The sequence below is a fragment of the Perca flavescens genome, chromosome 18, assembly GCF_004354835.1.
Source record: "Perca flavescens isolate YP-PL-M2 chromosome 18, PFLA_1.0, whole genome shotgun sequence".
NCBI classification, from domain to species: Eukaryota; Metazoa; Chordata; class Actinopteri; order Perciformes; family Percidae; genus Perca; species Perca flavescens.
The window spans coordinates 3,900,217-3,922,909 of record NC_041348.1 but is presented as its reverse complement, the minus strand read 5'-3'; the positions used below and the strand labels follow the sequence as shown (position 1 = coordinate 3,922,909).

Sequence of the window (22,693 nt, the reverse complement as noted above, 5' to 3'; positions counted from 1 at the left end):
AAAATGTTTTATCTTCTTTTGAAAAATGGCGCAGGTGATCGTAGTCTTTCCTGACAGAAGAATTGGAGAAATCAAATTTCAGTTCGACTTCAAGTGTACTGTGTGCTGTCTCTGTGTGTGTGTGTGTGTGTGTGTGTGTATGGGAGAGAAAGTGTTTGAAAGCACATAATGGCCTCCAGTGTCCACCTCGTATGGATGTGAAAGGGCCGAAGTCAGAGTTTATTTGGAGACGGAGCAGAGCGGACTATTGGCTGATGTCCATCGTGATGTCACTTCTACCTCGATTAGATTTTTGATTTCTCAGATATTTATTTCTTTTTTTTTTCTTTTTTCAATGGCAGGCAGGCAGGCAGGCAAGCAGCACCTACTTGTTACATGGACAGGAGCAAAGACCACAGAATTTCCCTAGATCGTTCAAATTCTTTTCTGCATCCTTCATGTCCTTATTGATTTGGTCCATTCCCTCCTCGATGCGCTCCAGTTGCTCTGATTAAACACAAGTCATTTATCCCCCACAGAACGAAGCACGAGAAGAGAGAGAGGGAGGGAGGAAGAGGAAGAGAGAGAGAGATAAAGAGAGGACAAAGGAGAGAAGACAACAACTTCAGACACTCACTGTGACGAAAGAAAGTAAAACAAAAAAGTAAAAAGAAAAGAGGAAAAACTGGACGCCACCACATATGTAGAGAACCTTTGGGGCACACTGTCAGTACCTACTTGTTACATGGACATATGAAAAGCCCACAGCATTTCCCTATCTCTTTTAAATTTTTCTCGGCTTCCTTCATGTCTTGGTTGATATGGTTCATGCCATCTTCAACACGATCGAGTTGCTCTGGTCAGGACAAAGGGATGACAGTAGTGGAATGAATTTCATTGACTGGTTGACAAGCAATATGAGTTATGATGTGTGTATGTGCGTGTGTCCTGGTGAGCGACTAACGCTGAACTAAATTTCTATGATTTGGTGGGATAAAATACAGAATTTTGGGCCAGAGAAATGTATAAAAAGCACACAAAAATCAAATAATGACAGTGAATACTATTTCTCAGTGTATTTGGAGAATTTGGTTGTAATCTTTTAAAATTGACGTTAGAGGAATATTTTGACATTTCGGGAAGGGGGCTCAGTCTCATTCTAGCCGAGTGTTATATGAGAAGATTGATACCACTCTTAGGTGTCAATCTTCTCATCTAATTTTGCGCAGGAGCACAAATGTATGTATTTCCAAAAATGTCAAACCATTCCCTTAATTGTTCCATGTGACACATTAACTGTTAAAGTCAGAGACAGTTTAAATCCTTGCAACTGTGTTCGGAGCAATTATTTTATAATTTTATCAGATCAATGCAAATAAATCTCACTTGAGAGCTGTTTAATTTAGGGCCAGCATCATGCAACATTGACAGGTCATTTATCTCACTTGTGAAGAATTTTCCCGCAAGAATGTTGAGCTAAAGCCGCATGTTTTTTTGCTGATGTCCAGATATCCATCTAATCTACGGCAAAATAATGTTCCTTTGTTAGCTAATATTGAAACAATATAAATAAGTTTTATATTACATGTTCTTTGGTCTGACCAAGCCCTAACAGCTACTATACGAACAAATGAAATAGTAGGCTACTGAAAGTTGAACGGCTCTGATGGGCTGTGGATCAAGGCATGATCATGGGCAACATACCTTCTTTTTTTTCTTTTAAGAGGCTACTCAAAGTTCTTTTCATCACCAGTTTTGGTGAATTACATTTTTACATGTTGCTGCCACATTAGAATAACTAAAATGAACTGGCTCGTTTAACTGAACACTGCCTCTGTTGCTTTGTCTGCCTTTGCAAACGTTCAAGGTAAGAATTCCGAGTGTCATTAGTTAGATTCAGTTTTTGCGCTGGTGACGGTTCTACAGCACAAAGAATTTTCCATCCCGATTGTGGTTAAAGGAAATACGGTGCAAGCAGAGTGTGAGAAGGTGAAGCACAGTTAAATATGGAGCTGATTCAAAAAGTAGTTAATTGACTTTTACAGATTTGTAAAATCCCTTGATGGCATGCATTTATGTAAATATATTCAACCAAGAAAGGATCCCTGTTGAGTGTGTGTTAGAGTGTAGTGGGGTAATGGAGTTGAGCATGCAGCACTCATTAAAGATTAAATTGTTAAGAAAAATTTCTTTTTAGAAAACCTCTACACCCTTTTATAACTGTCTCATGAATTAAGTGCCATAGAGCTGCAGGCGCTTCTGCCTGCACAAAGTCAATAACGCAGGGTCAGAGGTCAGCTCAGGCTTACAGCTTCCTGTGTGTCCAGTCAGCTGTTGCAAATGGTTTTGCAACAGAATGAAGAGATCAATGGATGGTTGGAGGAGGGCTACAGCTTTCATCCCCCTGATTGAACAAGTGTGTTGATGCAATTACGGCTCTCTCTTACAGTATTGGTGAATTGGTTTACATGCCTTCCAGCCAATGGGAGAGCTGAAGTCCCATGTCCTCGCTAGAGCCAAGTGAAGCACAAGGTAGCTTTTCATAGTTTTACACTGCCACTTTTAACTGTGATGCACACTTTAAACCAGTGCTGTAGTACTCAAGTCTAGTGCTGGACTCAAGACGTTTTTCTTATTGTCTTGGACTCGCTGGTATTTGCACTCAGACTTGGCCATTGGTCTCGCCAAATATTCTTGTTGGTCTCGACCGAGTCCAGCCAAATATGTTTTTTTTTCTAAAGTAACTTCCTCCTTTAAAAAATGCAAATGAGGAAGCGTGATTGTTCACAAAACAGGAATTGGTTTAATGGAAAATCCATCTAGAACAGGGATTGACATTGGTCGCCTGGTATGTGCCTGACTGCATCATAAACCCCTGCGCAGCGCACAGGAGGCATCAGTTATTTTCATTTTTGGCCACAGACATAATGTCGGTTGTGCACTTTGTACTATGGATTCTTCAGGACGAGTAATACTTTAAAAAATGGGAACATGTCAGTTTTTAGTGACACCTGTATTGTTTGTTACATTTTCCATTGGCAGCCCAGAATGTTCTTGTTACACCATAATAAAATAACTCAACATCTTATATGTGAAGCTGCACTTCAGCTATATGTGATTGAAGTGAAACTGCTCTACTTAAAGTAATTAATATGGCCTAATTTGACCCTACAGTGTTACTCTGCACTTGCACTAGGATCATCCTAATAAAGAAGATATAATGGATCTGCATCCCATAAATTATGAACAGGTAAGTAATTGGTCTTGAAGAGGATTCTTTTTTGTCTGTCTTGGGCTCGACTGTCTCTCATTTGGACTCGGTCTTGACTTGGACTCCAACCTCATTGGACTCGTACTTTACTCGGTCTTCATGGACATGTCTTGGACTCGACAAAGGGGGTCTTGACCACAGCACTCCTTTAAACCATGTTATTTACTGTGGCTTGTTGGCTTGCTCGTTAACAAACTGCATGTACTGTAACCAGGGATTGTACAAAGCTGTATATGGGTTGATAGAGAAGTGATTGAATATTTTGTCATTACCAGCTAAATCGATCGTTTTTTCTTATCCACCTCTTGTATTTTTAAACCTCTGGACTGTTTTGCAGGGTGGCAGGACTTGTTTAGCTGTTCTCACACGTTTGGGCTTCCAGTAGTGTTTACAGGAAAAGACAGGTTGGCCAAACTGTAATTATTTAAAGGGTAACATCATTTTTTTTCAACCTGGACCCTATTTTCCTATATTTATGTGTCTAAGTAACTGATGGGAACAACAATATTTAAAACCGGTCCAGTATTAAGCAAGACCATTGCAGTCGCTAGTGACAATGTAAGTTATTGGGCAATTGCTCTCCTTCAATTTATGTCCACTAAAGTGCTTGTTTTGCCACTGACAGTCTTAGAATATTACAAGTGTCTGACAACATTGGACAACATGGAAAGCATCCCTACAGCAGTCGACCGTTTTGTTAAAGAGTAAGATCCTTTTTGTTTAACATGAAACAGCTCGGAAATCGTTATAGCCAAACCCACCAGACTCCATTTAAATAAACAGTAATTTTTATCATCGTAAAATACATTTCATTCAAAGTCGATAGAAACAAAATAAAACTCAAAAGCAGTCTTGGTTCCAACAATCACCACTCTGGTTTGGTTGAAATAATCCCTTAACTCACCCATGTGGAGATATGCTGGCTCTATACAAACTAAAAGTATTGTTTATTTAAATGGAGTCTGGTGAGATTGGCAACGGTGATTTCGGAGCTGTTTTTGGTTAAACAAAAATGATCTTACTCTTTAACAAAAACGTCTATCTCTGTAGAGATTCTTTCCAAAATGTTGTCTGTGAATAATAATCAGTGGCAAAAAAAATTGGCAAAATTGACGATATACATTTGCCCTATAGGATTACATTGCAGCCTGGTTCTCTGGGCCCGGTTACAGCATTCTTGCTCAATACTGGACCAATTTTAAAGATTTCTTTTCACATCAGTCACTCAAATTAACCTTTAACAAATGGCCTTTGAGCAGAACCAATAGGGCGTAGCATATCGTCTGCCACTTATTTTCATTAAGGGTATTAGCTAATGTGGTAAATTGTAAATGTCTGTTGAAATTCAATTCAATGTTACTAAGTGTGTGACACCTACATTACTGCATTTTAATATCCAACGAGTTTTTCTTTAGTAGTTGTGAAGAAGATTATAACACAAACAGATCTAAGAACAGCCCTGAAGTCAATCTGCCATTGGCTGCCAAAGGGACAAACATGTTCACCCAACTGGATTCTGTACAATGAATACATTATCTTGATGTTGAGCTGTAGGGTTTTGGCACTGCAGTGGCTGGCATTAAGTATTCCTCTGTTAATGTTTTGGCACTTTCAAGATTTCCTCTGCTGTCTCTTGCTGTTGCTGGCTAATGAAACTAAAGAAAGCTGCTGGCAAATCAAAAGCAATTAGGCAAACCCAAAAGAAAAGTGTTAGCCAAAGGAAACAAAAGTTAAAGGAAGCTGAAAGAAAGACAATTTCCCCAAAGATAAACCATTGGCACCCTTGAGAAATCAAATAAACCATGCGTTAAATCAAAACCCAAATCAGAAAATATTACTTTAAACAAATCAGGAAAAAAATGGATTAGTTTGGAAATGCATTTAAACGAAAACAAGCAACTGCATATGAAACAATCAATCCATTCACAAGTGTTTTGATACCATAAATTTAACACCAACATTACTATTCAGGAATAATAATGTCCCTTGTGGTGCTGCTACTATGTGAATGTAATCATAATCTATTACTTTTTACAAATACAGATTCATTATATGAGCTTTGTTGAATGTGAATAACTCAGTTATTAACACCTCCATGTTGTGACTAAACCCGCCATCTGCAGACTTACCTCCCTGCTCGTCCAACATAACCAAAGTCCTGATGCCGGCATCTTTGCTCTATTCCCCGAAGACAGAAGGTAGAAACGGAAGGAGAGAGGACAAATACAATGAAACAGAAGTCAGTAATGAGGCTACAACTGTCATAGTTGTGATTTTCTGTTACAGTTTTTCCTGTTTTATTGTGTTAATTCATTCCCGGTTTCCTTGTTGTTTACTGTCTCTCGTGTTCTCTGTTGCGTTTTTCCCTGTTTTCATCCTTGTTTGTTTGTTTTACGCTTCCAAGTTATTGAATTAAGTTTTTCAAAAATGAAAATGTCTTAACATGAATCCAACATATTATAGGCAAATATGTATCAGCCTATTTGTGAGAAGAAAAAAAACATTGATGACATTCTAACTGGCCTATAGGTAAGGTAGTCACTAAGAGCCATCCACAGATACAGTTATACCTAAAGATTCACTGATCCACATGTATGTTTAACATTTAAACATGATTTATAAAATCATGCCAACAATTATTATTTAAATTGCTTAGTATTCTTTGCACAAAAAAGGTATGTAAAAAGCATAAAAGTATAAAAGCTTTAGGCTGTCCTACACGTTATTGTAGGCCCAGTTTAATATGCAACTTTATTTTATACAATATATGTAGTAGGGGGTCCCTGCTCCATCTCTTTTTCAGGTAAGGAGTCCTTGGCTTTAAACGCTTTGAAAACCCCCGTCGTAGGATATCATACAAATTGTTGTGCATAGGTTTTCGTACAATATCATACGAACTTGTTCATGAGAATGTGTTGAAACCTGTAAGTAAGACTGTTTTTCTTTTTGCCCAGATTTCAAATGTATGTTGGTCTTCTTTCAACCTTCACGTTTTCATTTTAAATTCTTCCCGACTGCGAGCCAGCTGAACAGCTGAGCCTGCATGAGTGCAACAGTAAAGCTATTAGTCACTGATAAACTGGGTTGGCTACAGGTTTTGAAGCTGTTATAAAGAGGCGGAGGATAGGCGACACTTGCTTATATGCAACTCTCATACTCCCTCTCTGCTTCTTAGAAATGCAGCACCGCCGCACTAAGATGTGGCACCTGGTTCGGCCTGATAGGCATAAATAAGATTATGGTGTGTCAGAGTACACACACACTTGAATGCACGAACGCAATTACACTCATCCCCCCCTGCCTCATCAGCAGTTTGGGAGGAAAGCCATATTGATGTCTGAGAGGCGAGCAGGGACCAATAAGGAAACTCTGGTGTATAAATTATTCTGTAATTCAGCAAGCCTCAGTCCAAGAGAAATCCCAAAGTAGTCGAAATATGTCCCGAGGGACCCTAGCAAGGAATAATCAACCATGATCCCATACAGGACTGGGGGTGGTTCAATGTGGATTCCTCATTCAAATCAGGTGGATGGATTCATACATTTTTGGCACACACAGTAGGTTGCAAATTTGCAAGACTTTTGTGTACGTCAAATTATGGATTAGAAATTATAAGTAGATTGTATGTGATAGATCACAGTTACAGGTTAAATATGTAGTTGAATCATAAAGGATTCCAATTGACTCAAAAGCAACCTCAGGGTGTGCACTGATTGGAAGAAAAGAAACAGACTAACTATATATTCAGAAAATACTTTATCGTCATAAAACTGACATTGAATGTTATCTAGGGAGTAGGGTAATATATAGTAATACACATTTTATAAATCAATGCTATTGGTCACCCTTCTGATGTCTGTCTGTGGGTTTTTCAAATATTTAAACATTGACAAGGCGATTTCATCTAAGTCTAAGATAAATAGCTCAATAAAATGTTTTCATATCAACCTTTTTTTCATTTTGGATAAAGAAAGCAGAAATGGATAAAGAAAAGGGTCTTTTGAATGGCAAGTTGAGTTTCAAAGCCCTTTCAGATGGTTCTCTCCACAAGACTACATTTTTCTTGCATTGTACTGTGAATTGAGTTACCACCGGAGTAGTCCAAAAAAAAAGTGCTATTCATCTGGGATTACTCGCGAGTTAACTAGTTAATCACGATTAAAAACGTAAATCGATTGGCAGCCCTAATAGATATACTGTATATGGTGATAACTGCATATGAAGCAATCTCCCGGCCTGCAGCACAGAGGCAGGGTGGGGCTATGGGTGAGATATGGCGACGGAGGATCAATGTGACCTTGAGATCTGCACCGAGAGCTTGTCAGACGCCCGCCCCCCCCCAGTTGTCCACACTGTCTCCCTGTTATTTCCCCCTTGCCTCCATCTTTGCTGTCTACTTGTTGGCACGTCACTCTCAGCATTTCTGTTCCTCTTTCTCATTGTGTTTCACTCCCGGCATTATTTATTGGCCTGAATGTTACATGGGCAAATAAGAAAAATCTACGGAGTCCGTGCGTATGTGTTAGTGTGTGTGTGTATCCTCTGTCCCTCTGACATTAATTCATTTTGTATTCTCGTGGTCACTCGGTTGACTCATGGTTCACTCAGACCTGCCTGACAAGACTAATGGATTCAAGCACTTAGAACACAGAAATCCTGTGTTTGTTTAAAGGTGCCGTAGGTAGGATTGTGAAGATCCAGAAATTTGAACATTGACAACTTCTCAGTCCCTCCCCCCTTTCCGCTAAAGCCCAAAACGGTTTCCTAAGCCCCTCCCCCAACAAGGTAGAATGAATGCATGTGCATGAGCAGTGATTGACACTCTTTTTTTTTTTTAAATGACCTGCTTTATGTAGTTCTACTGGAACATAGGGTCAGTTTCAGCAAATATGACAGAAAGTTAGTTTTATAAGTCTTACCTACTGCACCTTTAAGCGAAATGTAGAAATCATTGAGGTTACCTGACCCGAAAGTAGTCTGTCTGCCTGTCAGTCAGTTTTAGTTAAATTTTAACATACCTGTGATGTCTTTTTTTTTACTTAGCCGGAAAGATATTCAAGGAATATTTCTCATTCCGGGAAAGACGCATTCCCCTTTTTGCCGAGAGATAATATAAAAGATTGATACCATTCTCATATCAGTCCATTAAATACAAACTAGAGCAGGGCCGGTTTTAGCCTGCTATTTCAGGGTGGGCTGGTAGAAATAATAGGTGGGCAACATAGGCATTAGGTAGCCACAAGGTTCCTGGTTCCAAATCCCTGGCCAGATGGCACATACATCTGGCTAAATGACATAGGCATTAGGTTTTGTTTCAACATTTGACTGAACACACAGAAGTGGTGAGTTGGGGGGTGGAGGGGTTCTTCCATCTTTAATCACGTCCATTTTAATCACCACGGGAGGAAGCTGCATTGCTCTTTGGAGAGACAGTGGTCTGGATCAACAGGAGTACAATTCCAGGATAAAGACTGACATGTCATGCTCTCTAACTGGGCCATTTTGGGATCGATTGCGTTGGATTTGCTATGGACACACGGCGATAAACCGGTAATAGCAAATTACGTCTAACCACGTATCTGTATCTGTATTGTGTTGTAACTTTAATGAAGATTTATTGAAGAATTAATGTATGTGGTGTTTTCTTTTTAACGAAATGCAAAACAACCCAGAATGTATGTATGGTTTAGCCAGACCTTTTACTTAGTTTGGTTAGACTAGTCTATATCCACGACATTCCACTTCCGGGATTGCTCAGTTGATGTTCCACCAAAACAAGTTCCTTCCCGAGGCTATTTGCAGAGGCACCGTGGCTCCATCCGGCGCTTAGCACCACCCAAGATTATTGTGATTGGTCTAAAGAAATGGCAATAACCAGAGCACGTTTTTCTCCCATCACGTAATGCTGTGTGGACTAGCCAGACCCTCCTCCACAAAAGAAATTACTTAATTACTTTTTAGTAATTACTAATTAGTTAAAATTCGGAAAAGGTTAAAATCAGATGCTACTTCACTTCTGGTTACGCACATGACACAGAACGTGACGTAGCTCCGTTTGTTCCGTAAAGTTAGAAAAAAATCTTGCTTTTTTACTTTTATTTTTAAATGGGACCCCAACCTCCTGTACCTCCTCATGTCGAATTTTGGCGCTCTTATACTTCATCATCTTACTTTTTGCTTTGCTCCCGTAATAATTACTACAGCCACTAAGGGGTGCGTCACTATAAATGTAAATATAGATCGTAATTGCGGCTTGAACAAATCAATTATGTGGGCCTTTTTTTGGGGGAGGACAGTCTCGAACTCCTTGACAGTAACCAAATGAAATGGCCTTGTAGCTGTAATATTAAAACTACTACAATAAACAGTAAGAATTGAATTGGGTAATAGGCTTAATTTTCAGGGGTGGTGAGGGGGTTACAACCCCAAAACTGGTCAGTGAAACCCCACCCCAAATTATTTTTAATTTCCTTTACATAAATAAAGACATTTGCACCATTAATTGATGCAGAAAAATTCACCAGAATGTAGATGTCAATTCTGCTCAAAAGTGGAGATCTCAACCCCCCCAATGTTGAACCCAAAGTTGCGCCCTTGGGGTGCTGTATTTTTCTCTTTTTAATGAATTTCCCTGAATATTTTCTGATAGTACATATATCAGCCTGTCCTGCACATAGAAGAACTTTGCCCAGAGTGTATCTGAGACACGACAGACTTCCAGTGTCTATATAATAATTTGTTCTCACTATGTCATCATTTTGTCTCAGATTCCATTAATACATTCAAAGTGTTATTGGGTTTTTCTTACCTCTTCCACCAGTTGCAGCATGCGACGAGTGCTCTCCAGAGACTGTGGAAAAAGAAAAAATAGTTCATTTCCATTTGAGATGACACAACAGATTCCAAACAGCAGCAGCCATCACAAAGGGGAAGCAGCCCTGTTTGACATCAAGAGCATAAATAAATTGAGTCTTCCTGGGGTACCGCAGGAAAAAAAATCACAATCTTGTCTACAGTAAGCATGTTTATTGAATTAAACATAAGCGAGCTTGCATCACAGCAAAGCGGAGTCAATTTGAACAATCAGCGGGACACAAAGAGGATCGATATCTGACGTTTATCGACATCAACTGGACATGAACTCACAGGGACACACTGTCTGCTCCGGCTATTGAACACGCCTGACCTTGTGATGGGAATTTTGAACCAAACTGTAACAGTGACTGATTTCTGAGTTCTGGAGTTGATTTTTAGGCTGTCAATCAATTGAAAGCTTCAGAGCTGCAAAAATCAATCACATAATTGATGAGTCGTCAACTATTAAACTAATCGCCATCTCTTTTGGTAATCGATTAATCAGAATGAGTAGATAAAACGTCTCTGATTCCAGCTTCTTAAATGTGACTATTTTCTAGTTTCTGCACTCCTCTGTGACAGTAAACTGAATATCTTTGAGTTGTGAACGAAACGAACGAAAGACATTTGAGGACGTCATGGTAGGCTTTGGGAAACACTGATCCACATTTATTTTTACCATGTTCTGAGATTTTATAGATCAACAGGTTAATCGCCAATGAAAATAATCGTTGGTTGCAGCCCTAGAATGTTTACAATGATTTGGATATGAGATCAAAACTAAATTGCTTTTAAGCATTCTGAGATCTACACTAGAAACTCTGAGATCTACAGTAGTAACTCATCAGTGATTTACTTTGGGTGGCGGTAGCTCAGTTCATAGGACGCTGGGTTGGAAACCAGAGGAGCGCTGGTTCAAGTCTCTGTTGGACCATAGTGTGGAGTGTGAACTGGTAGCTGGAGAAATGCCAGTTCACCTCCTGAGCACTCCTCCCCCCCCCCACAACCACTCAGGGTGCTGGCCCAGCCCACTCCCTCTGACATTTGTGCATGACTAGGTCCTGAACGTGTGTGTGTGTATTTCAGGCCTGTGTGTAGTGATTTCAAACAGAGTGTAAATTGTAATTTCCCTACTGGAGATCAATAAAAAGTATAAATTAAATTAAATTAATCAAGAATACAGCAGCACTGCCAAGCAAAAATAACTCTGGTAATAAAATGCTTTGATCCCCCCTCTCTTTCCCTTACTCCTGGATGTCTATTATTAGCCTGCGTATTGATAGATATGTAGCTGCACATTCCAATTCCCTCTCTAAGAAGCGTGTGGCTACAGAGCACAGCTTGCGAGCTAGAGCTCGGCAGGGTACGGCGCTCTGTGATATCTCGTCCTCTTTACAATGACACAGCTTGGCCTCGCTGTGCTCGCTGCGAGTACAGCTGATCCCCGGAGCGGTGCGGGCTACAGAAAGGGGATTGGCAAAAGACTACAGCCCTCTTTCTCTTCTTCCTTCTATTTCACCCGTTTTCCTTATTCTCATCCTTCTCTTTTCATCTGAAGTCAAGCAACAAGAATACCCCATGCACTGGCATTTTGTGTTCACTGACGGCAGAAATGCCCCCTATATGAGCTGTTCTCTCTGACAGCTCGTGTAAGTCTTTGCAACAGAGGCAAAAACTGTTATTCTGACGCCGCCATTTTGTGCATGCCCTATGTTCACATATGTGTGTGTGTGTGTGTGTGTGTGTGTGTGTGTGTGTGTGTGTGTGCGCGCGTTTAATATTCTGCTCAGCTATGCCAGTGTGAGTCAGATGTGAAGCTGGAGGGGGCGTGGGCTTGTCTGCTCCGGGCCATGACTGAGACTTTCTCTCTCTCTCTCTCTCTTACTGATGTTGACACACACACACACACACACACACACACACACACACACACACACACACACACACACACACACACACACACTCACAGCTCAAGCACATTCCTTAAGATAAACACGGACAGACTCGAACAATTAGCTTTGCAAATTCACGCTCATGATTGCACAGATTTGTGTCAGGTGCACTCACAAACACAAACACACACACTCAAGATAGTGATGTGCAGTGTTATGTAAAGTCAGATGATGCTGGACTCTCCTATCACCTGCACAGAAACACACACACACAAACACACACACACACACACACACACACACACACACACACACACACACACACACATGCAAACAGCCACAGCCCGAGGCAGACAATAACATGGTGCTGTGTGAATTCAAGGACTGAGCTACATCTGTGACTATTTTTGAACATTTTGAGCTTAGGGTATAAAACATCCCACACGCAACGAGAATGCAGTTAAAAGTCTTGCTTGATTGAAAGAGCTTTTAGATTTGGACAAGTTAAAATGGGCGCGTTTTTGTTAAAAACAATCGCTATTGTATGAATATTTACCCTATGCTGTATATTTAGGCTCCAAATTCTTAGTTTGTCATGTTTTAACACTAGAACCACCAAACCCAACACCCAAGAGCACTGTATCCTTTTGAAATAGGCCATTAATGCATCATCAGGCTCCATCTTTACAGAAGCAAGGACAGGACACACATACACAGCCAGGTAGCTTATCTTGCAGCTCAAACCCACACAAAACTGATATATTCTTAGCAGTGTAAAATGTGCTATTTTGCTATTTCTATTTTTAGAAAATATATTTTTAAGGCTGCCACCCGATGCAGTAATATTTGTGCTTTGTCTTACAGTTCAGTACACACAAAGTCTGTGATATTATTGTGAGCATCTCTTATTGTGAGCAACCTGCAATGTAAAACATAAAAGGCATGAAACACATATTGATATATATACATATTGTAATCAATTTCAGCATTTTTATTTTGGCAAGTAAACTAAATGGTAAAAATAATTGCTTGTGCAAATGATTACATTATCACATTTTGTCAAACGAAATAACGACAGTTAGTCCCCTCAGCATTTCTATTTGTCTCTCCATCTCTCCCATGCGCGGTGCGTCTTTCAGCTCAATGGTCACATAACATTTCATGTGATTGCACACATCCACACTTATTGAACTAATCCAATTTAGAACAGTTAGTGTTTGGTTCAAATAAGTTACTTAAATAACATTCCTGATGTTATTATAGCGTACAGCGCACACATGGGACTCCCATGACGGGACACAACTTTATAGTGAGACAGAAAGCGTGATTAGTTTTGCTCTCATTTCTGATATTTTACACATATAAAAGGAAAAATACCGTGGGCCTATATACCTTAGTGTTTTTGTAAATACCTTAAGTAATTATAAGTGCTCGTGAATGAATATTAATGTGCAAATTAGCTTCTATGTTCCATTCATTGTCTCATTGCACTGTACGGCCATCATGCAAATGTATCAAATTTGTTGTTCGCCAATGTTAATCGCCGTTTCTCCTGGCGACTTAAGGAGGGCATTTTTGAGAAAAACAATGCCGAAAACCCTTCTTTTGGGTTTTCTAAATGTCCTTCTATCATTATGACAATATAGGAATGTGCAGAATAGGTATTAAGGAAAAGTTGGGGCAGGAGGGAAATAATATTTCAAATTTGTGAATCACAGCGTTAAATGGCGTGGGCTATGGCGGTTCTAGTGTTAAGATCTGCCATTTCAAAGTCTCTCTCATGTACTGTAGTCTACATGTGCTTTTCATTTGTATGCATATGAATGTGCTCAAGTCCAGTCTCTGGGACTAAGTACGCATAAGTGCGCGTGTCGTCATGTCTGTGCGCCATCACAACTGAAACCAGCGTGATGCAACGAGCGCCTTTTACTCACCTCATCTGCCAGCTGGTCAGCACGTTGCTGCATGTCTGACAGCTCATTGCGCATGTCTGCGTCATCTGCCATGGCTGCTGGATGTGGGGGGTGGAGAAGGTCTCCAACAGGGAAGAGAAGATCCTAGTGAGGAATTGGGGAAGGCTGGAAAAGAGACCAAACAGAAGAAAAGGACGGATGAGGAATAATCAGTCTCAGTAAATAGTAAATAATTGGACATTTGACTATGGAAATAGAAAGGAGCTAGCTTTTGGCATTTGGAAAGTCAACAATTTGTCTATATCTGTGTTGTAAAACAATCACATCTGGATTGTTTTGTGGTTTGAATCCAATCATCTACTAATGAGATCTCGGAGAACAAAGCGACACGAAGCAGGGTTCAGTTCATAATGTTCTAAAGTCGTAATGAGACACACAGGTATATACATATTTTCCAAAAACGTCTCCATTCATTTAGATGACATGTAGTAAGATAAGAGACTTCACAAAGATAGGAAAACAATTTAGGATACAAATAACATGGATGAGAAGGACCTTCTTCAACCTTCTCACAGAGTGGAATGTAACATTATCACAACAATCTGTATATCTGTATCAGTGTCTTGTGTCCCAACCGGCGCCCACCAAGAGCCTGGGTCTGTCCGAGGTTTCTCCCTAAATGGAAGATTTTCCTCGCACTGTTGCACAAAATGCTTGCTCTTGGGGGAATTGTTGGATCTTTGTAAATTATAGAGTGTGGTCCAGACCTATCTGTAAAGTGTCTTGCGATAACTCTGGTTATGATTTGATACTACAGACAGCTTCAAAAATAAGGTTTTGTTGTGATGGAATTCAAATCCACCACATCATACATTCATGGTCTCCTCTCTGTACCTCTCTGAGCAATGACAACACTTGGAACAGTTGGTACCAGTAAATGGAGGATTAGAATGAGGAACAGAGACAGCGGGCAGACAATGTTTGCAGAAGAATTTCAAGGCTCAGACGGGGCCATTGTTGACGGAAAATTTAAAGGATTAGCCAAAAACGGTTTCTAGAAACAGAGAAATATTATCTGCTAACTGTGTTATGACTTATTCCAGACAAACTCAGATGAACTAATCCAACAGAAATTCATCCTGTAAATTCCCATTTTTTTTCAGTTTAAATACATCCATCATGCTATGTCAAGATGGCCTTGGACAAGCTGACACACGCCTCACTACCCCTGGGCATCAAGCCGCCCGGGATAACCGCAGCAACTAAAGCTGAAGGTACAAAATGTCAAATGTATTCCAGAGGGGTGAGAAAAAAGTTGGAGCATAGTAGGGCTGCACGATATGAGGAAACTATACGATGACGTTGTTGAATATCGCAATAACGTTATTACCTGCAGATATGAAAGTTTACTCGTTTCTGCATTTCTGGTGCTTTTAGTATTCTGCTCAAATACAACAACTTGCTTGTTGAATGGAAAAAAAACTAAAGGAAATGATTTCCAACATGTTATTGAACAAATTGAATTGCATAAAAATTGCACCATTAAAAAAAGAATGACAGTAACGCTTTAAAGTGCAGTTTTCTACTGATACTCTCTTTCAACTAACTCAAAAAATCTCTAAGTGTCTTTTGCGAGACGTCGCATCCTTTTGCGATGTGTTTATTGAGCAAGTTGCATTGCCAGAACTTCCTCCACAGCACTGCGGGGGAGGGTCTGGCTATTCTACACAGCATTCCGAGATGGGAGAAAAACGTGCTCTGGTTTATTGCCATTTCTTTAAACCAATCGGAATCGTCATGGGCGGTGCTAAGCAGGAAGGAACTTGTTTTGGTAGAACATGTACGTTCAAAAGTTGTTTTAGTCGTGCAACAGAAAACTCAGATTGGACAGATAGTCTAGCTAGCTGTCTGGATTTACCCTGCAGAGATCTGAGGAGCAGTTAACCATAGTCCTCATAAATCCACCGGAGTTTAGAATTACATCACAAAGAAAGCAGAAGGAAATGGACTTCCGGCTCAAACTGAGGGACATCGGGCAGAATTTCCAGCGGCACCGGAGCAATCCCGGAAGTGGAACGTCATCGATATAGACTAATATCATGATGCATTAAAAAAAAGGATACATTGTGCAGCCGTAGAGCACAGCATGCGACAAAAGGGCCAAATGAAATTGGAGGATATGGTGCTTCTATCTCCCAAGTCTAACTGTTGCAGGCTGTATAATGGAGGATTAGGAAGCTGAAGCAGCAGCAGTGTTTGTTTGTTGGGGAACGACTGGGAAGGGAGCAGGCGACCGATGTTTGTGGAGGAATGCCAGTCTCAGACAGTGTTGACTGGGATTTTGGAGGATTAGCCACAGAGAGACATATACAGCCTGTTAGCCCTTTAGCTGTGATCCTTTCCTCCCATCTGTAGGTCATCAGAGACTAGCATCACCAACCAAACACTCGGACATCTCTAGATGTAGGATTACTGGGAGCGAACTCTAAAGATGATCATTAAAATAACTTGTTGTGTGTCAGATTTGTTAGAGATTATCAGTGGATATTGCTAAATTACATCCTTACAAACTAGGATCCAAATGATTTAACCGCCTTAAGAATCAGATCTAATTCCTCTCCATCAGAGATGGGAAGTGTACAAATACTTTGTTACTGTACTTAAGTAGATTTTTCAGATATTTTTACTTTACTTTTTATTTTAGTGGTGACTTTTTACTTTTACTCCTTACATTTTAACACAAATATCGGTACTTTCTACTCCTTACATTTTAGAAAATTGGCTCGTTACTTTAGTTTTGTACAACAGGTGGTCTATCAGGAGTGATTGTGAGCGCATGTCGGAAAATAGCGCGGACACCGCGAGCGGGCCACACGGAGAAAAAAATGAGAGAAAAGAAAAAGACACAATCTGTCCGGAGGATAATCAGTTAGATCGTGTGTGTGCGTCCTTGAGAACTGTAAGTCGTATAACATATGTTGTCAGTTCATTTAAGCCTGTTGTTTTATTGGTCTATAGTTCTTGCAAACTTAAAGTAAGTTAGCTAATGATTTTGTTGTTTGTGTTCTTCACCTGTTAGCTAGGTTGCACGTTGCTTGATCTTATTAAAGAATCAAAAGAGAGAAGTTGTCACCGTCCGTGTTCTAACAGACACACCTGGGGCGAAGTTGGAAACCAGAATGGTCAGCTTTAAATACAGTCCTAATCTAGTCCTCATTAACAAGTTTCAAATAATTTCACTAGAGTTACCGTTATTATTTTTCGCATCATCAATACCGAATTCAATCTAATTGCTAATATACTTGACGCACCACTACTAGACAACTCGACAGATTCGGCGGCATTCATTTTTGGCAAATCATTGCAGCATGATGGTGGTAATGTTAGCACTAGTAGTATGGATGGCAACATGAGAAATCCCAGAGATTCAGCAGACAAGCAGCAAGACATTCCCAATCATCCTTGACTCCTGGTGAATGTGCTGCGTAGCTCTTAAAGCATGGGGAACTTCTTAAATAATGTCTGTTTAGTAATTCATATTTAATCCTTTATTTTCTTTCCAAAAGCCATATTTGAGCACACACACATACATGTAGATTCCTTTAAATGTTAAGGGGAAGATTAAAAATGAGAAAATGGATCTGTGAATTCTCACAGAATCACAACTGAATTCATATCTTGCTACTCAGTCAGAATCTTATTAACCTGGAGTCCCAGTCTCTGTCACAATAATCATATCTGTGATTTTTTAGGCCTTGGCAGACATCCATTTAAAATGTAGGCAATGGCATATATATAAAGAGCCTTTTTTCCATGTCCACTGAAGTTTCTCAGCTTGCACTCTAGTAACATTTGTGTGGTCCAGGTAGCTTTGCATAAAAAATGGTTGTCATTTGCAAGGTTACTTTTACTTTTATACTTTAAGTAAATTTCCAAGCCTGTACTTTGTTACTTTGACTTGAGTAAAGAAGTTAAATCAGTACTTCTACTTTTACCAGAGTATTTTTTAACACAAGTATCTGTACTTCTACTTGAGTACGAGAAGTGAGTACTTTTGTACCATCTCTGCTCTCCATAGCTTTCTGGCTAAGTGGTAATCCTCGGGCAGTAACTGGCCTTTTACTACCCAGGCTTGAATAATGATGAACCATTGGCTGTTAGACTAAAGCGACTGGAGCAACATATTTTATGCACAATCTCAGGTAAATAAAACAAATGTGTGTTTAAAGTGATATTTTTGATATTAACACTGAATCAAATGACTGTAATATGACAGGGCCACTAGTAGTGCCACTTCCACTGAGAATCAACAGAAAACCGCAGCTGTACAGTGGTTTTCTTCTCTTTTGGCCCGTTGTTTTGGAGGGTCACGACTCTCACCCAGGCATATAAAACTGTAGGAACCTATTTCAAGCAAAGTACAGACAAGCCCAGTGTATAGGTTGGTGTTGGTGACAAGTCAGAATGGAAAAACACAATTTGTCAGGTAGACAGAAACACAATATTTTAACCATTAAAACTTGATAAGCAAATCAAGACTATGTTTGTGTGATTTTTTTCCCTGCTCTCGAATTGTCTACTGTAAGTAAATGCATTTTCTTTTCTTTTCTTTTTCATAGCAGCTATAGTCAATATTTTCATATTCAAAATGGATCATTCTACATATGCTATATGTATGTGAAAGGTGTTACAAATTGTTGCAATTATTATAAAAAAATCAGTTAATACAGGCTAAAGGTCCCATATTATGTTTAATGTTCAAAAAACACATTGGTAAATAAAAACAAAGAAAGGAACAGCACAGCCAAACAGACCATCCATCTATTTGCAACCCTTGAAAGATTAAAGCACTGTATGCTGTACTCCTAAATACCACTTTACAAGACACACAGATTAAAGGTGTTCTAAGTAATGTGACGCGTTTTTTAGGCTACAACGTTTTTTGTCACATACAGCAAACATCACCTCACTATCCGCTAGCTGCCTGTCCCCTGAACACACTGTAAAAAAACGCGGTTTCTGTACAGCCCAGGCTCCACAAACGGCAACAAAAACAAACCGCGCCAACCTGCCCCACGAACCATAACAAACAGTGTTCCAGCCAATAACCGACAAGAAGGAGTTGGTTGAGTCATGAATACGCATTGTGGAAGTAGCCTACGTGCTTACACTGCTGCAGTGTGACCTGTACACAAAATAAACGAGAAAATCGTGACCTGTACACAAATCAGTAAATCAAAATAACATGACCATTTCACCAACTGGCGTGAGACTGGGTTGTTGTGTTGCAAATCAACAACAATCGAGCTAGCAAGCTACACACTGAAAATGGCAAGTTTTTAAGAAAATTTGGATCGTTCAACAAGGCAGGCCTGCGTGGTTCTTTCGGTGAATGATTGTAAAGATTTAGAGAATATGTTTACAGCGTTTACAATCTAACTGGGATGTTTTGGGACCGATTTACAGGGATTGCTGTGGACGAAGTACACATGGCGATACACTAAGCACATAAGTCTTGTTTATGCAGGAATATACACACACTTTATTACATTCATGCGGCCCCAAGAACTGAGGCAGAGTGAGGTTGACTGATTTGGCAGTCCATCTAATTTAAATAGCTCACGTTACTGTACTGTACTTTATTTAATGTTGTATGTGGCATTTTCTTTTGCGGGGTGCAAATGTTCCACCAAAACAAGTTCCTTCCTCCAGACTATTTTGCAGAGCCACTGTCGCTGCAGTGCTATGGAGATAGGTCTGGCAATGCGAGACTAGGTGAAGACTATGTAAAGACTAATTAAATAAGGAGTGAGAGTCTGTGTATCATCTTGGACGGACTTCTTCGCCCACTTGGATGTCTCATCTCGGTGACTGAGTGAGCAGTTTGGTTGATATTCTGCCTTTGAGGGTCCAAATGTGCTTGCTTCGCCCACTAGTGTGTCCAGAGATGTTCACAACAACATCTGCTGGCCTCATACTTGCTGCACACACACAGGATATGAAGCCATTTTTTACTGCCACGGCAATATCCCAGCATGTTACGGTCTGAATCATTAAAACCTCCCTGGGTGGTGTATAGATCAATCTGCATTCATCTGAGCAGATGGATTCAGTCACGTATACGTCCTCAGATCAACAGCTGTGTCATAATGATTAAGTCCTGCACCGTTTACAGGCTTCTTTTTATTATAGCATTTATTTATTTATGAGAAGCCAGTTTACACAATTACTGGCGCACTCAACTATCCTTCCACTATTTTGCAGACAAAGTGTGTATGTTGAATCGGAAACAGTTATATTTATGTTTGTGTTTATTACATCACTCCCTGCTTTGATTTCTCTGATTTCTCTCCCTCTCTCCATTCCCCTCGCTCTCCTGCACGGCTTCAGAACAGCAGCGGCCATGTTGGGTTATACAAACCTCCAACCGGACTGGTGCATTGCAGCGCTTAATGTCTGAATCGAGTCGGATTCACCAGCACTCTTCAGAATGACTCACTGAAGAACGAGAGAGCATCATCGCCTGCCTGTCCACTTACTTAACCAAATTCAGGAAATAACATTTTAACAGGCCACGCTAACCTTTTACTTTACGGCACAATTACAAGCTTCAAATTTTGCATCAGTGCCTGCTTTGGCTCTGGAACAAGTTCATCATCAGGTTTTCTCAAGGAGAGATACAAAATGCTGTTATGTATTGACATGCTTTTATAATCAATGCATTGATCAGTGTGCAGGGTTTGGGGGTCAGAGTATGTCACAATTACAGTGAAGAAATTATGATAATATTCACCAGTGCATGTAGGCTCAGTATAGACACTCTTTTTGAACTAACAGTGGAAACAATTAGTTACTATAAAGAATTGTTCATGTTTATAAAAACATTGTATAATTGATCATTGAAGAAATGTGTAGGCTAATTGCTCTGAAAGAATGGATCTAAAATAGCTTTTTTGGCTATTTCTAATTACAATTAGTTTGATAGCATACTGGCTACTAAACAGGGAAATTCCTCCTAAGCCTTGGGAATACAGATTTGTGGCAAAATATTCTAAACTCAAGGTTTACTTACAAGGCTTTTCCAGAGCTTCAACCAAATAAGACTTTGAAAAATGGTCAAAAGCTCTGGAAAAAGCAAACTGAGTGAACCTTGAGTTGTGAACCAAGTATTGGCTAATTTATCAAGAGTCAGTGGAGTCATTTGGCACCTTCCAATAATGTCTTTGGTTTTACTATATACTGTTGCGGCTTCTGTTTCTTGAATATAAATAAATGCACATAAAGCGATAAACTAAAACAAATCAAAATAAAAGTATACAATTTTGAGTGGTCTGGTCAAACATTTCAGTTTTAATTTTGTCCAAACTCCAAACTCGCGCTACACAGAGACAAAACTGTAAAACAATGTGCTCTGTTTTTTACCTCTGATTCCATACAGGACTATGAGTAACTATGTATGCATACACTAATGCACAGCTAGGTCACATTTTAGCTACTGTTATCCAGAGCAACTTGCAGTTATAAAGCCGGTAGCGAGCACTCGACAGAGTTAAATGTGAGATACCATTACAAGGATCAATCTGATGACCTTTGAGCTACCAAAGGCTGCCTGGCAACCATTAAAATGCTCCCTCTCAGAGCAGCACAATCATTCATCTGGAGATCTCTATATGAATCACCGAAAAACGGTTAGCAGTTTGATTAATAAAGTGGAGGGGGAAACCAGATAAACTATTTAATCTGGAAGTTTTAACTGTGCCGTTTTGTGAATGTGCATGTACAATATTGATCATAACATAGGAATAATCTCACATCTCAGTATATATATACTTTTGCAAATATTTAAACACATTAATCAAGTGCAATGCATGCACGCTTTTAGGACCTCTATCACAGACTGTAAAAATAAGTATCATTACCCACTGGTTTGTGGACCTACGCTTTGAAGCCTTGCATTTGGCCATTTGGCCGTTGCCATCTTCATTTTTTTAAACTGGATATTTATGGACGAGAGGGTGGAGCTGGGACGGATGAAGTGTCTAAGCCAGCATCGTCAAGGGTAGCAAATGTAATGGCCAAAGAGGGAAAGTTGCCGATTTTCAACTGGCTGAATCGTCCAGCTGAGTTTTACCGGCAGGACCTCCAGGCACTGGGGCCATTCATCTGCACTGCATCTGCATGGCAGTACACAGAAAATCAGCCGACTTTGCCTTAATTTACCAGCCAATGCCAGCGCTGGCTACCTAGCTTGGTTGGAAAGGTACTACCAAACACGGAACAATAGATTTTTGGGTGACCAAAATGTTCCAATTAACATTGATAAAGTGAAAATACACAGTGAGAGGGTCAAAGTTAAAGATGAAAAAATGAACAAATCAACCGAACAAGTTGACGGCTATTTTAATGTGCACAGTGCCATGGTTAGCATTGCTAAGCCTCTAGCATTGTTAACATGTCAGCATGCAGCCACGCCCTAAAGCATCCCCTGCTTTATTGTCAATTTAAAAAGAAAATGGGATCATAATTTACAAAATGAATACCATGCTTTAATTAAGAGTTGAAACTAGTGATTGAGACCATGAACCCATTATGAAAATGTTTATTGAGGTAATAAATCAAGTGAGAAGTAGGCTCATTTTCTCATAGACTTCTATAGGAGTTGATTTCTCTTTGCAACTAGTGAAGTTGCCCCCTGCTGGAAAATAGAAAGAATTCAGGTTTAAGGTACTTGTGCATTGGCTTCACTTTTCAGATTTGGAAGCTACTTCCTTTTTTCTTTTCTT

At 39.8% G+C, this 22,693-nt stretch overlaps 1 protein-coding gene across 2 annotated transcripts in view; it reads right to left on the bottom strand.

The window, feature by feature from the left end:
* Positions 1 to 22,693, bottom strand: part of snap25a (synaptosome associated protein 25a) — a 52,250-nt gene that overhangs the window by 12,992 nt on the left and 16,565 nt on the right. For both annotated transcript variants that reach the window (XR_003694921.1, XM_028605941.1), the window contains exons 2-5: positions 13,932 to 14,075; positions 10,059 to 10,100; positions 5,380 to 5,428; positions 369 to 486 (exon numbers count right to left, since the gene is read on the bottom strand). Coding sequence is in view for 1 of the 2 variants with exons in the window: in XM_028605941.1 (XP_028461742.1) it covers positions 369 to 486; positions 5,380 to 5,428; positions 10,059 to 10,100; positions 13,932 to 14,003 (281 nt within the window). In the remaining variant the exon portion in view is untranslated. The remainder of the gene's footprint in view (positions 1 to 368; positions 487 to 5,379; positions 5,429 to 10,058; positions 10,101 to 13,931; positions 14,076 to 22,693) is intronic.